The sequence below is a fragment of the Fulmarus glacialis genome, unplaced genomic scaffold (genome assembly GCF_000690835.1).
Source record: "Fulmarus glacialis isolate BGI_N327 unplaced genomic scaffold, ASM69083v1 Scaffold8141, whole genome shotgun sequence".
Taxonomy (NCBI): Eukaryota; Metazoa; Chordata; class Aves; order Procellariiformes; family Procellariidae; genus Fulmarus; species Fulmarus glacialis.
In genome coordinates this window covers 1,476-17,284 of record NW_009194629.1, presented here as the reverse complement: position 1 = coordinate 17,284, position 15,809 = coordinate 1,476, and the positions used below count along the sequence as shown (strand labels likewise).

Here is a 15,809-nt window from a genome sequence, read left to right as displayed (position 1 = left end):
AATGTAGCTCAAAAACCCAGAATTTGCCTTTATCTGTAAGTCTTCGGGAACAGCCCTTATCTAGTATTTCCAGTTGGTTCAAAGACTTAAATTAATTTGTAAGTGTTAAAGTCTTTCTCTTCTTTCTGTCTTGTTCTAGGATGTTTTTGTGTTTAGACATGAACTTGCTCTCCTAAGAATATCTGCCTTCATGGGTCTAATAATATTAGGTGGAATAAGTGGACTCTTTTACACTCAGCTAATGGGTATTTTCACTGTAAGTATCTAATTTTAGAAATATATATTAGTTTTATTTTCAATAAAATTAATAAAAGCAGAAGAGCAGATTGCGTTTAAGGAAAGAATAGGGAAGCACTTGCACTATGAGGCATCTGTTTGGTATGTGCTCTGTCACGACTCTTGTCTTCAAGGAAATCTTAAGAAGCCTTCTAACAAACAAGTGTCTAATAAGTCATCTATCAAGGAAATTTCCTGATTTATATTAGTAAAATAAAACTATACATTGTCCTGGAATTGTGCAGTGTTCAAGGTACGTATTTGTGGGTTTTGAGTTTTGTTTTTGTTTTAAATTCTTATGTCCCCTGGTCTCACTATTCTTTGTGACAGTGAGGCCCACTGATAAATCATACCTTCTGAGAACACAGACTTTTTGTTAAGTATTTTAATAAATATGCTTACGTTCAATCTCTTCAGTTACTAAACTGGAATGGAATCATGTACAATTTACAGTCCAAATGCATATTCTATATTTAAAAGTACAGAAAAAAAATCCTCTGCATGGAAAAATTTTCCAGTTAAATGAATTTGGGAAGGTAATAAATATCTACAAGAAACAAGCTTTTGTTGCTGTAACATCCTATTCTGTATATTAGAAGTTAATTACTGCCAGTGAATTCTTTAAAGTTATCTTGAGAATCCATAGAAGTGTTTGAAGTACTGCCGTGTTGAACAGAGAGTACATTAGTTGCATCTATACATGTCTGAAAGGGTGTATGACCTGGCCTGCAAAACTTCTTTTTAAAGACAATAACGTACAAGATGATAGCATCTTGGTGACTACGACTGATTGAGATCTGCCTGAGATTTCATTTTGGGATTATGAGGGTTTACACAGTATTAGATGTAGGTGCATAATGGAAAACCTCCTAACTCTATTATGTAATTTCTTTGTATGGAATAAAGGACAAAAATTACTGTATAGTTTTTCCTTCTGTTAGATAAAACAATAATATTGCTTATTGTTTTTATTGTATTAATTGCTTATTGTTTTTATTGTTGTACCTTTACATAACTTTACTGCTCTTTGTGTGACTGTAGCTATGCTGTGTATTATTTTTGCCATCCTCCAGCTGCTCTACCAGACTGCTTTCTGCACTTTCTGTCAAGCCCCGGGTCTACAGATTTACCTTTGTGCCCTTTACTCTGTGCCTGATTTCTCTTCACGGGTTTTGCTGACAGATTCTCACCTCCCTGTTTAAATGCTGGCACACAACCTTTGTGTCTGCATCATCTAGAGTTGCGATTTTTTTTCTAATCCAATGCTATGCCCTGCTGGGTATCTAGCTGAAGTGGTGCAGACATCTAAATTCTGTTCACCCTCACTCCCAGTAGTGGGAGAGACAGAAACTCAGAGCGCCTTAGAGTTCAGATGCTGAAATATGGATGTCTTTTTAGTCTCTGTTAAATGGATATGTGAAAAGGAACAAAAAGCCATACGATACTACACTAAAACACAGAAATGATACAGAAGAAAAGAAAGAACAAAACCTAAGTCTACTATTCTGTTCTGTGTGCTACCAGAAGCTGAACTAAATTTTGGTAGTGGCCATCAGCATCCATTCAGATACTATTAGCAGACATGAAATAAAAACTCTCAGACTGAACCTGATTGTGTCAGAAACTTGGGACATTTCTGTTCTGACACAGGGTACCAACTGTGCTGCCTCTGCAACAGGCATGAATTCCCAGTATGTTCTTTCACCGTTCTGAGCCTTAAAACTGTCAGGCTGCTACCACCACTGCCAACTCTTATAAAGTGCAGTAAAGCCCCTTTATTCTATGTCAGTTATATAATACACTGTGAAGTATGTCTCATTGCACTTACTGAGCTGGCCACTACCCTGGAACAGATGTGGGCTAATAGCATTTTCAAGTCCAGCCTCCTTTTGTGTGCTCGAATAATAATTCTGTGGATCACTGAACTGCAGTATGCCTGGATACTCTCTTGTCCTCTTTGCCAAACTTCGTGAAACAAACACACCACTCGTAATTGCGGATATGGATGGACTATGAGAGGCAGATGCTGGAAAGTACAGATCTACTGCATTAGGGCCTCCTCCTGTAGCAGAGGAGCTATTGTGCTTGCCTCATATGGACAAGTTTTTAGGTTTGGGATTGTTGGGTTGGGATTGCTGAGGAATTAGAAATCCATTACTGGGATCTCCAAATTCTAATTCATTCACACCATGTGGATGCTGCTGCGTTGACTCATTGAAGAACGTAGGTCATCTAATCCATCCCCTGCTCAAAGGATTTCCATACCAGCAGCACAATCGTCTTCTTCCTTTTCATTCCTTTCTTCACGAGTATAGAATTGGCAAGGATAAACAATACAGTCATTTTGAGGAAATCTGCGTAGGAATAACTAGTCAGACTTCAAATGAACAAAGCCAGATCTGTTTGGTGAGGTTGTGCTTAGTTTGCAAGTTGTGTCAGAAAATCTTTCTGTACAAATGGTTTTTGATTGTCAGCATTGTAGTGTGGGGATTTGCTTCCCCCATCAGCACTTACTGTCAGCTTTGGCTAGCCAGAAGCTAGCCTAGCTTGGGCTAGGCAGAGGAGACAGCTGCAGGTGAGTGAGTAGTTTCTTGCAGACTCCCCAAAGACACACCTGTGATGCATAGAATAGGGAAACGAAGAAACTGGTATACCCACTTACAGTGCTGAGTGCACAGTGTGGAAGACATTAAAGTCCTGTAGAAGCAATGACCCGTGATCACTAAGAGACAGCGGTGCTCCTACTGTGTACTGTGCTAGAGTTACTGTTCAGCATCTAACCTTCCTGTACAAACTAAGCAAATTGATCTGAAATGAGCTCTATTTAAAATAATGAATTAATGATGAAATTAAGCTTAACTGAGTATAAGGTACAGATCAAAATTTGTATAACAGCAGAACACAATCATTGAAGTGCAATAGTGCAGACTTGAGGTTAATTTAAAAGAAACTTGAACTCTTGAAGGCATAGATATGCACAGTTAAAGCATTCATGCTATATTGATTGCTCCGTAGCTATTTTTGAGAGCATTAATTTCAGTGATTGCTGAAGCTGCCCAAAGATGTGCGCAAGAGAGGTGGACAAGAGCATGGGCCTTCTGAAAAAGATGAAGCAGAGCAGCTCTTACTTGTGCTTGTACAGGAAAACAGATAATGAACATTTTCCTAGTTCATGCTGCATGCCTGTGTTTGCAGTTTAACATCAAGCCAAGATTAGTTCCACAGCTCCTGGATAAAAGTTACCAGCATTGCAGCTCTGTGATCTAAACTTTGGCTGATACATACTGTTGCTAAATGAGTCCAGCAAGTTCAGGTTTGTTGGGGTTTAACATTATTTACCTATATTTCAAATGCTGCCAAAATTGTATTTTTGGAAAGAAAAATAAACTCAAGATTTATCAAACTGTGACCCTTTTGTAGTGAAACTTCCTGATTCTCCATAAGGTAAACTTGCTTGACCGTCATGATATAATTTTCCAGAAACCAAGCCAATAGTTTCTGTTTCTTCTAACTAATATAAAGCTAAGGCTAACTTCTTCCAGGAATATTGCACGTGTATATTAAAAAAATCCCCAGTTCTCAGTCTTTCAGTATCTTCTACATACACAGAATGTGCTCTGCTTACTGTTGGTCTCACAGAAGCAACTTGGGATAATGAAACCACAGAGTTATTTTGTCCTCCTTTAGCACCATCAGTAATAAGGAACTAGGACCTGAAATGGCAACTTTGTGCTTCATTGTTTATGGTTGATTTCCTCAGTCTGTTGGCTCTGCTCAAATGTGAATGATTGGAACGTAGCATGCATTACGAAGCGTGGTATGTACCCTAGGTCAGAGCACTCGTGCTGTTCATGTTTACAGAAGTTTATCCTTTTGCCACTGCAGCAAGGTAGATGAAGTTAAACGTATGGAATTAATTTGCATTAAGTGATCTTTGTATACAGCATTTTTATAAGCATCATTGCTCTTTACTAGAATTGAGCTAAGTGATAGCTTGACAAGCCATAAGAACGAGCAGAAGTTTTTCATAGGATTTTAAGGGGAAGTACTGGCATTTTCTCCTCTTTGATAAATTTTTTCAGAAGTCAAAAAATGTTGTCCAACTGAACATGTAATGGAAAGGATATAGCTGATATACTGCAGCATGTTTTTCTGGAACAGGGCAGTAGCTGAAACAGGAAAGCAAAGAAGCACATTGTGAAGTGCAGGCGCAATATTCTGCTGTATGTGCTGGCACTTCCCAAAATTCAGTGGTGTTGTGCAGTTGACTGATCTTCTGTGCCTATCACTGCATAACTCCCATTGGTTATAACAGTAGATCCATTATGTAAAAATTCTTTAAGAAGAAAATGCATGTAAACTGCTATTATCCTGTTTCATGTGTGTTCAGCAGATACCAAGATGCTTGGAAAAAATCTGCTCTCTGGTAAAAATGAAAACTTTGTAACTTGTGTGCTCAAATTTGGCTCTTACGTAGAGAATGTTCTTAAGGCTGTACTGCTTGAAAAGGTGATTAATAGACCAAGTTACCGAACATGCAGTAATTTCTCTGAGTAGGTTTACCACCTCTTATTGTGGTATCCCTTTTAGGGTATCATTAGCACAAGGCTATTCATATCTCATCTGGAGGTCAAGGAAGCCAAAGAGCAAGGGAGGTGACTTCCTACAATGAGAGGAGAACAGCTGGTTGACAAAAACTGTCCTTAGAGGAACTTTTGACATGAATTGTTTTGATGAAGAGGAGAGCAGCTGAGGTGGCCTCTCTATATGGGATTAGTGCTTTCTCCCTAGAAACTAGCATATGTGAAACACACTTGTAGCAGAAGGGGCACATGGCTGTCTTCTTCCTCCTTCTCCAGTTGCTTTCCCCAAATTCAGTTTGCCTTTTCTCTCATCATCATTCTGAATTTTAACACTTCTTCCAGTATGTACCTGAGATTGCTCTTGGGGAACTTTTCTTTGGATACTTTGGAAATAGAGGTATCTGAGTTCTCTCTAGTAAGTTTTCTGTTATAGAAATAGAGAGAAATTTAAGATCCTAATTTAGGAACTCTAGGATCCTAAGAAGATACTTTTCTTAAAATCTCAGCAGAACAATTGGTCTTCTTACTTATAATTTTCATGTTTCTAGAGAACTGGGTGGAATAAATTAGTTTCACCCATGAAAAAAGCACTGTCTGATGTAATCTCCAAAATGATCATGCATTTATATTGAAGGCCTGCTTATCTTCCATGCTTGGTGCTTGCTTTGCCAGTCCTCTATTCCCTGTCACTGCTTGTAGTGCAAATTTGAATTTTATATTCCTTAACTGGAAATGAGCCTGTATTCTTACATTCCCAGGCAGCATGGTGTTTTTTAATGACTTTGCTTGAGAAGTAAAAGCAAGCTTAGGATAAGTAAAAAAAAAAAACCCAACAAAAAAAGATTTTTGTCAGCTGCATCCTAGAAAAACTAAATGTTCTCCTACTGAGAATAACATTTTTTTTTTAATATATACTATTCGTACCCCTTGCTTCAGACTACTTCTAGCTGCTTCTACTCCTGCAAGCAATTATTCCTCTTTTGCCTCAACCACTGCAGGATTAGAAGATAGCTCTAGTATAGACACTTTCAAACTCCATGAAGGTAGAGAGGTGGTTTTTTATTTGGTGCTTTGTCATAAATAGTAAAAATACTATTTATAGGTAAGTTATCATTTTGCTTGAGATAATTCCATTTCAGAAAATTTTAAAACTTTCCACTAAAAACATCCAAAACATATACTATCTTGTGCAACTACTACCTATACCTATTAATGACATTGTATTGCAATGGCAAATGCAAAGTTTATCTAGAAAATAATAATTTGCACTTAACCTAGGAGAAAATCTTGAGGAGCACATATCTGTGTTACTCAATTTTATTTCCAATTACTTTTTTTCTGTAGTTACATCAAATAATAAAATTTAATTGGAAGCTAAATCAAATGGTATCCAGAAAATTGCTTGCTTTCTCAAGACATATTTTCTTGACATATGTTTTTTAAGAAGTCCTCTCTCATTATATTTTTATATGTAACAGACGCTTGTTTGCCTAAAAAATGCATAACTAGCCTATTTATTCATTTATTCATAGGAAAAGGCGTAAATTCACCTAGAAAAAAAGAAGTCTCTTTTATCAACTACATTTGCTTTGGCTTCTAATTTATGATTGTAGGAGGTAAAGAGCTGCAATTCAGGGTCTTTTAAAAAGGTGGAACTGTCAGGATGCTTGTGTGTATATTAGTACAAGACCAGCCCTGGCATTTGCATTTCTCTTGCTCATGTTGCATTTTTGCTTTAAGAAAGTACTTCTGTATGTCTTTCATGTCACTTCAACAGTTAAATGATGTTAAAAACCAGTTTTTCTATTTATACAGTAAGATTCTGACATCGGTTATGTTTGATCTACAAGGCATTACTGTCGAACAAGTAATAAATAATATGCCATGCTTTTTTAAACAATGGCTTGTCTGATTATTTTGATATTTGTTCATAACTAGTGAGGTTTTAAATTGCACCAGACACTGCTAAGAAATACTCAATTTGCTGACCTTTTTTAAGGCTGGTACCTTTTGCATATGTGAGGTTTTCTTCTCTCAGGATCTGTGTTCTTTATTTTGTTGGCTGCCACCTGTCTGAAGCAATCAGCCGCTTCTTTCTCTTCCTCTGTACAAAAGGAAAATCCCGTCTTCCCATGGATGGTGGAAGGTAACAGGATAATCAGTTCAGCAGTGATCCTCTGATGTCATTGTGGGAGCCCTGTAAAAGCAGATTATCTGTGACCCAGATAAAATAATTAGAAATTACTTGGACACTTACAAATAACTGATCTACTAATCTCATTTCCAAAGTTAAAAAAGGCCTGTCTCTCAACATAACACTACCAGATGTTTCAGTTAAACAGCATCCTTTGCAGAGACTAATCTGAACCCTAATTTTAAAGGATTACCTTTGATTGTTTTTCATTTCAAACACTAAACAGTTTGTGTTTTCATTTTTCCATATGTTCTAACGAAGTATTTACATAGAATTAAAGAAATTTTCTTCATTTTTCCACTACAGTCCATCAAGTATGATTTTATGTGATTTTTGTGTGTTAGTATTGCAGAGAAAAACTTTTCCTTAAAATTATTTAGTAATTAACTTGTTTCTCTGGGGCAGAACCATGAATGGATGGGCTTTTATAAATTTAGTAGATACCATGTGGTCTCTGTGCAAGGTAGTGGATATATTATCATAAACTAAGTGGACAGTGATTTTATTAATTTAATTAATGCTACCGGGGGTTCCTGTTAATTAACTGTTTGAATGGTGTACAGTGATATGCCAATATCCTGGTGCATCAGTACTGTGTGGATGTGGTAGAGAGAGATTTCCCTTTATTTGCTTTGGGGAGGATGGAAGGGAAAATAGTTTAACAGCTGGTGTTCAACAGTCTATCTGGGGCACAATATGATGCCTACCACATAAATTTTTCCTCTTAGAAGCATTTTTAAATGTTCATATTTGTTAAGTGCTATGTTTTATTATTGTTGCAGTTTCTCCTTTTCACCTTCAGGTAGCAAACGTGTTTCACTAGCTATTTTTTGATGTTCTTCTAAACAGATCCATCTCCACATGAACGTCTTGAACTTACTAATTTGTGTATTTTAACTATCTTGTTTAGCGTAACTGATACTTACAGTAAGCATGTAGTAAGGAACATTATGCATTTTGCTCAGGGCTTCTTTTCTTCTCAAAAGGACAAAAACTTCCTTTTAAGGAAATCAGAAAAAGATGGAAATTGTACAAATTAATTTTCTGATATATTTATCCCGAAGGAATATTTTAAAGCAGTTAATTTTCTTTAGGAGTATAATTTTATTTAATGGTATAATGCAAAAATGAAATGCAAACAATAAAAATGCCAGTGAAAAATTTAAAATTCTTTGTGTAATCAGTAAGTCAGACAAAATTTTACGAAGGTTGAAATGCAAAATAATGAAAATATAACTGCAGTTATTCTATTAATAAAACCAAAGGCTTTTTAATTCTTTGCATGTTTCGTAATGTTGTTCTATTGCTGTTTTAATATACAGAGTGCACAAGTGATCTAGTTGTGCTAAAATGCTTTTTGTCTTTAAAAATAAGTATCTTAAAAATATTTTTAATCATATCTTTAATCAGATAATCTATTAAATACTGTTTTGATTAGTGAAATACTAAGGGCTTTTCCTGTTTTTTCAAACATGGCAGAAATGCAATCAAGAACTATTAATCCTCATAATTAAGTTTAGCACAGAAGAAATTAGGGTTGGAAGGGGAAATTAGGAATCCCAGGCAAACATATTCTTTACCTGGCTATAACAAAGTGTAAGATATAAAGTAATTGTAGAGGGAGAGCAAAAGGCATATAAAATATAAACCCAAATAGCAATTTGAAATTAGAGATGTAGCAGTTGTTCATGTTAACGTTGTCTGTCTGTATCTTCCCGATTATTCTTATACCTTCCCCTTTTCCTGTCTCTACCTTTAATCCACCTATAGGTAAGTGTCCTATTAGAAGACTGCATAATGTCCTATAAATTAAATTGTCAGGAATTAGTGATGTCCTGGTCTTTGAACGGGATTTTGTTAACTAGTTAATCTTCTGTATCTTTACCTTATTTTTCTCAAATAGACTAGCAATTGGTTTAACATTTTTAATGAATGTATCCTGACAGTCTTAAACACCTGTTTACCATCAAAATAAAATTTTAGTTAATTTAAAAAAACCTCTTTCATGAGCTATTTAAAATGTAAGAATAAATTCAAGTGTAAGATACACTAAGTGGCAAAAGATCTCATCTGTTTTATTTAGATCACTACATGGTTTTAGGTGAAGTGGGAATACTTTTATTGAAATTAATTATTTACAATATTATTAAGGAAAAGGGTAAGTTAGAAAATTTAGTCGAAGAGATTTTATACTGTGCAGAGAGTCAAAAATATCATGCCAAAAATATCCCCTGTTCATCACTCAAGGAAGAAGTCCTTTTACAACTCAGTTATTTTTCTAAATAGTAAAGGAAGTACCTTTAACCAATTAAAAATAAGTAACTATAATAATGATGTTTGAGTGTTCTGGGGGCTGAGTATATTTTGTTTAAATGTTGCTTGTCAAATTTAGATGTCAGACCATTAAAATGGCTTCTGTGTGAGGAAGGTCAACAGCTAGCCTTCTTGAGCGTTTTTTTCTTAATATTTTTGTCTTAAGGTATTGGTAAGTATTAAGAAAAATAATACGTTTTGTCACGTGTCTTGCTGTCATGCAGCTATCTGCACCTAACACACAATTTTGACTGAAGAAAAGAGATCTGTTTGTATCATCTTCTTTGTAGGTGTGTTCCTAATTTGTTATCAGATGTTTTCATAGAATAGTTTTCTAATATCTGACAAATATATTGGAAATCTATTTAAGTAAATTAATCAGAGCATAGAGGAATGTAGGAGTATTCCCTAGCTATAACATAGTGTAGCTTCATTTTTCATTTTGCACACAATTCTCTGATTTAGGGATTTAAAGTTAAAACTGAGCTAGTAATTTTCAGGCTGAACCTAACTGTAATTGGTAAAATTAATCATACTATCTTATGTGAGAAGTCGAGATTAAGAAAACAATGCTAAAAAGTGGCCAAATGTAAACCCAAAATGTAATTAATGCCAAAAAGGAAGATTTCTGAAATATGAAGTATTCTTTCTATGAGATGTTCAGTATTTTATGTTCTTCAGTTGCTCACCTGTCATTTACATACACACAATGAAAGGATGTTAGGTAGAAGGAATGAAAAAGTATATTGTTGAGATAGAGGATGTGTTGTCTTGCACTTTCGGATTATAGCAGTGGCTGCAAATCCAGGAAGGCTTGCAGGTTTTGTTTGTTTTTTCTCTTTCTGATTTATCGTACTTTTCTGCTGATTCTTATATACTGAGTATTTGAAAATACTATATTAAGAAGGCATGGCATAATGCTTACATTCTTCTATTGCAATTATTAAATAGAGCTAGTATTAAATAGAGCTGTGTTGATTACACATCACTTTAAGCAAACACAGAAGAAAAATTGAACGAGAGATTGTGGCTTTGAAGTTAGTCCTGTGAGTTACAAATCTCAGCATCTCCTTTGGAAAACTTGAATCAGTAAGTGGAAAATATTCTTTCCATGTGCTTCTTCCATGATAAATTAGTTCATGATGAATCCCATCCTGTAGCACAGTTTGTTAAACAGTGCATGTGATCTTTTTAAAAAAACTGTTTTTTCAGGCAGTTGGTTATGCTAATTAAAAATAGATAGATGTGAAAGATACATTTCTCTTAATAGCTAACACAGGTGCATTCATTTGCAAATTAATCTTAAGTTGCTCTGCAGAATTCAGTCAGTGCTCTTGCATATGTCTCTCCATTCCTCTTGTAGCAGTTAGCTGTGGCAGTAGCTTATTTCACTTAGACAAGCTGCTCTTGCAGACTTGTAGTAAGTCCTCAAAGCAAAAAAACCCCATTCCTCATTCCCTCAGCAGAATTTGAATCCTTTGCCCTTTTCCTCTTGTTTTAAAGTGATATGGTGTTAATGATTGCTGTGTTTATTTCCTCTAATTTCTTTTGCCTTTCTCACTAAGGTATGATTTTTTTTACCAGTTGCTTTAAGATGCTTATCAGTGGATATGTGTCTCTGAATAACCAGGTGCAGGAGCAATAGTTGTTTCCAATCTGGATGATGACTTTGGGGGTCCAGATGACCCATCATGTGAAATTAATCAGTTATGGGTTAGTCAATTTTGTCTTGTATGCAATTGTAAATTTTATGGGATTTTTGGAGTCAGAGATTACTAGGACTCGATAGATACGCCATGTTTGCTCATACCAAGTTATTTTCAACTTTTGGATGAGTGCCAATTCTCCAAAAGATTTTAACATCAGCATTAGCTGTGAGTCTGGGGAAAAAAAATCTTGGAGAGTTCTATTTGTATTAATAGTAATCCAAGCTGATAGTAGATGCAGACAGCCAAAGCCTCTTAGGCTGAACACAGTAATAGTGATGTTGTAGCAAAACCTTGATATGCATCAAATGCATAACTAAGACAGATGATATTCTAGTTGAAAGCCATTCATGAGATGTGTTAATGAACAGAACACCTTGTCATTCAGAATAGTGGTTATTCTGGTCCTCCTGTCTTCAAAAGAAGAAAATGTAATCTGTCTGAGAAGAAAGCCTTAAATAATAGGCTAAAACTCAACTGTGGCCGTCTCCCTCTCCTTCCTCTCCTGTCTCCAGAGGTGCTACTGAGTTTCCTGGGGTGCTGTGAAGTCTCACTTTCATGTGAAAAGGTAAATTGGTTCACTCTCAAATGAAAGTACATTTCAAATGAGCCCAGCTGTTTGGCAGCAGTGTTGGGGGAGGGAAGCTGTGAGGAGAATTTGGTTTCTTAAATTCAGTCACCAGCACTTGTTAAGCAGCTAAACTTCAGAGAGAGATGTTTCCTCCCATTCCCTCCAGCCCTAGTTCACAGCTTTTAAAATGTGCCTATAAAGTTTTTTTTAATTCTGAAAAAGGATCCCAGAAGCAAAGGATTCACTGCTTAGTCCCAATTCCTTTACTGTAAAGCAAAACTATTTTAAAGTAGATGTTGGCATCTTAATGGATGAAGAAGGAAGGAAGGAAGGAAGTCCTTTAACTTCCTATCCAACTAAAATCCTTAGTATGTTTTAAAGGTGTGGATCATTGACAGTCTTTTCTTACAGTCATTTTCTGCAGTTCCTGTTTTGGTGCTTTCACTTAGTTCATTTATTTAATAGGTTACATTTTTGAGAGAAGCAGACCCTGATGATCATCTTTCACGTCTTGATAACATGCCACCACCAGTTCCCAACCTGGGAATTCCTCCAAAAATCTCAAATACAGTATTTTTTTCTCATGAAAATGCTGTTACAACCTCACTGAAATGTCATGGAAGTAATATCTGTGTTTATATAGTCCTTTTTATTCAGAAGGCTGTGTGTGATTTTCTGTGGTCAGAAAAGGTGGCGTTTGTTCTGACCAGAGTTGGACAAAAAGCCAGGCCAAGGAAGCAGAATGTCGCTTGGCAGTCGGGTCCTGCCCTAACAAGGAGAATGGTTTGTGTCTTGTCATGCTTTCCTGCCACCTGTGCCAGGTGAGGGGCAACACGCTGGACAGGCCCATAAGGTGGAGAGGAGAAGCAGTTTATCTACGGGAATTGAAACAACAGACAGCATGTACAGCCTGCTTCTTCCAGTCCTGTCCTCTCTCACTATTGCGCGGTTGTTCAAGTCCACCTGATGATGGGGCCAGACTAGTTTATGTGGTCTGCTGTGGGCATGCCTTCTCTGCACAAACGGGAGAACCTGTGCATCCTGGTGGGTTGGCGTGAGAAGAGGGGACTTCTCTCCTTGCCATAGTGCGTCTGGAATTCAGCTGGGTAGGTTGTGGGCAGAATTAAGATTTTTGCCGTTTAGCATGTGGTAAGGGATCTTGTTCCAAAACTCATCAGAGCTGGGAAGCAGATTTAGAAGGAGAAAATTTGGCAAGGGGAGTTGAGGCCACCCAAGCCTGGTGAAGTAGGGAAGCAGCTTCCTGTACATTATTCCCCACTCACATTTCACCCTTCCCCTTCAAAGTTTTATGAAAGATGGTGGCAGAATCCCAGCAGTAGCTGCACCGAATTGGATGTACTGATGGCAGGAACAATCAAAGAACACAGTATGGTTTTATTGCTAGGTGGGGTTTCCAGATGACAAAGAAGTCGCAGCCTGATTGAACCACAGCCCTTGTGTCTGTGTATGGCTGGGACAATAGAGACTAGCTCTCGGTTTCGTTCAAATGCTAGTGTAATCTGACAGGTGCATTATGTGCATGGCTAAATCAATGAACAGTAAAGGGAAATAGCAAGTTGCCATGAAAAGGAGATGGAATCTATTGGAGAAATGGAGATGGAGAAATGTTTCAATTATTGTATTTTGGACCTCATGAGAGATTTTGGGACATAATGAACTATTAACGTGCATTGAAAACACTAATACTGCTGGAGTTGAAGTGATACTACTTACAAAGCAAGATTTTTGTTAAATATATAGCACAAAAGTAAGAAAAATGTACTGTTGATGGTAGTTTTAAAAGTTTTATTTGGGGATGATCTAAGCTTAAATGGATTTGTTAATTATAAAACTTTGTGACTCATTAAATTAATTATGTTCAGAAAAGTAAAGTATGAATTTAATTGAGTTAGCTGCAGGGGTGAAACTGATGGTATATTCCTAGTGGTGCTGTTTGCATTACAATATTCCTGAAGGTAACTGTTTTAAAACTTCTTAATAGCTCCTGCTTTTCAAAATACTACATCTGTTAATGGTTGCATTTTACTAAATTTTCCTGTGGTTATCTCAGAGGACTACTCCAAGTCTGGAATGGGTGCTTGTGAAAAGTATGGCAAGAGTATACCTTACACACATAACTTCTAAATGTACCATGAATTAATCGTAATATCTGAATTAATTTTAACTGTAATAATGCTGTAAGTTGTTGACATTCTGTGGTATGTGCTATCATAGTAAAACTACACGGTATAGTTTCACATCATGTTTGTGAAAATCATTTAACAGACTGAGTAAATTTGCACATATAATCTCACAGCTGTTTAAAACTAATATGGCATATGAGTAATATGTAACCTACTGGACTAATGCCAAAGCAGTGTACACTAAGAATTCATTCCCTGCTTTATTTAGTTTCTTTCATAACGACATTTTAATACTTAGGAATGTAAGTAAATACTTTTTCATTGTGTTTTCTTTTCTTCAACAGGACACTACCAGTATAGAAAAAATGTCAAACTGTTGTGAAGACATGTAAGTGCTGTAAAATTTCTACATTTATTTGCTGAATAGCTAAAGGAATAGCTGCTTTTTTTAACTATGTGAGAGAGAAAAGGAACTGAAGGCACTGTTGGGATTATTTTGCATGGTACTGTGCCTTGTACTTCCTATCTCCGGCAGCAGCTCACTGATCTTTTAATATGGTTGTACACAAAGTAGCCTCACATTATTCCCATTCCTTCCAAAGCCAGTGGAACTATATTTTCTTTCAAAAGTGCCGATCAAAAGACACTTTCTGCTGTGTCTTGACATACATTTCATTGATTCTGAGGTTCTCCTCTGCTTCAAAAGTTGCCTTCGGTTGATTGACGACACAGATAGTTTCTGTTCTCCGAAGTTAAGTCTCAGCTGCATGCCATAATGAAAGAAAAGCTGTATTTGTGATGCTGGGACACAATTCATCAGAGTCCAGAAATGGATCCCCAGCCAACCTGCATTGTTCTAGCTGACTGAAGTGCACCATGGGCATGCTGTCTTTCACTAATGATGCTGTCTTCTGTAGATCGAGGCCCCGAAAGCCGTGGCAGCAGACCTTCTCAGAAGTTTTTGGCACTCACTGGAAGATCCTGTGGTTTATTCCTTTCAGGCAGAGGCAACCACTGCGAGTTCCCTACCACTTCGCCAATCACGTCTGAACAGATGGATGGTGGGCACAGATGGGTCCTCCATGCTGGAAGTGCGTTACAGGTTTTATGATAATAGGACTATGACAGCCTTCAAGTCAATTAAAATCCACCCACCAATCGTAGGCATCACAATGTGCCCCAGGCTTTATTTTAATAGTGGTCTTTATTCTGTTCCGAGATTAATACAAGTTATATGTTTAACTTTAGGCATATTTTCTTTCAGATTAGCTTTCCAAAGGGATTTATTTTGTCTTTAAGGTTAATACCAAAACCAAATGACTGGAATGCAGTCTTACTCTATTTGTTTGATACTGGCTTTTTTTTTTTTTTGGTAGGAAACACTGAAGTTTACATTGATTGTTAGCTTTCCCACTAAGTGTCTTATTCTGCCTTGAATTTTTTTTAGTATTTTTATCAGTAGGTCTGTCTAGATAATATTCATGTCTTTTTTCTGCTACATGTGTTTAAAATTCCCTGATACTGCCATTTGTTTATGATATGCAATAGTAATCCTGCAGCACCGCGCTATTAAAGGTAACATTTGAAACTGAGGCAGACTTCTTCCTAAACCTTTCTCAGAGAGGTTTTTATAAATACACGTAAATTTATGTGTTTATATAGAGAGATCTTATGTCTTACAGTTATCTTTCTGGGTAGATATGATCTTAGTAAAAAAATATTCATGTCTTTATGTCAACAAAAGTGATAAAATGTTCCAGGGTAAAATATGCAGATAGAAAGCATGTTTTCCCTATGTCCTGAGGATTTCTTTGCAATAATTCAACAAAGAAGTTGTATGGTGCAAATACTAGAATGATTACTTTTTAAAAATACGGATTTAATTAGTTAGCATAATGTACCATAAAGAAGAGTATATTGTCAATAAAGTTATAAATTTTATATTTACTTTTGTTTTTTCATGATTAGCTGGAATTGGTCTAAGTGTTTGTATATGGGAAATATATGTGAAAATATTTTAAA

The 15,809-nt window shown here is 36.3% G+C and overlaps 1 protein-coding gene across 1 annotated transcript in view; it reads left to right on the top strand.

Moving 5' to 3' along the window:
- The window catches only part of ZDHHC21 (zinc finger, DHHC-type containing 21), a 30,077-nt gene extending 14,765 nt beyond the window's left edge, over positions 1-15,312 (top strand). The window contains exons 5-7 of the mRNA XM_009587822.1: positions 140-256; positions 14,132-14,175; positions 14,705-15,312. Of these exons, the coding sequence (XP_009586117.1) occupies positions 140-256; positions 14,132-14,175; positions 14,705-14,837 (294 nt within the window). The 3' untranslated portion in view covers positions 14,838-15,312. The remainder of the gene's footprint in view (positions 1-139; positions 257-14,131; positions 14,176-14,704) is intronic.
- Positions 15,313-15,809: the final 497 nt, after the last annotated feature.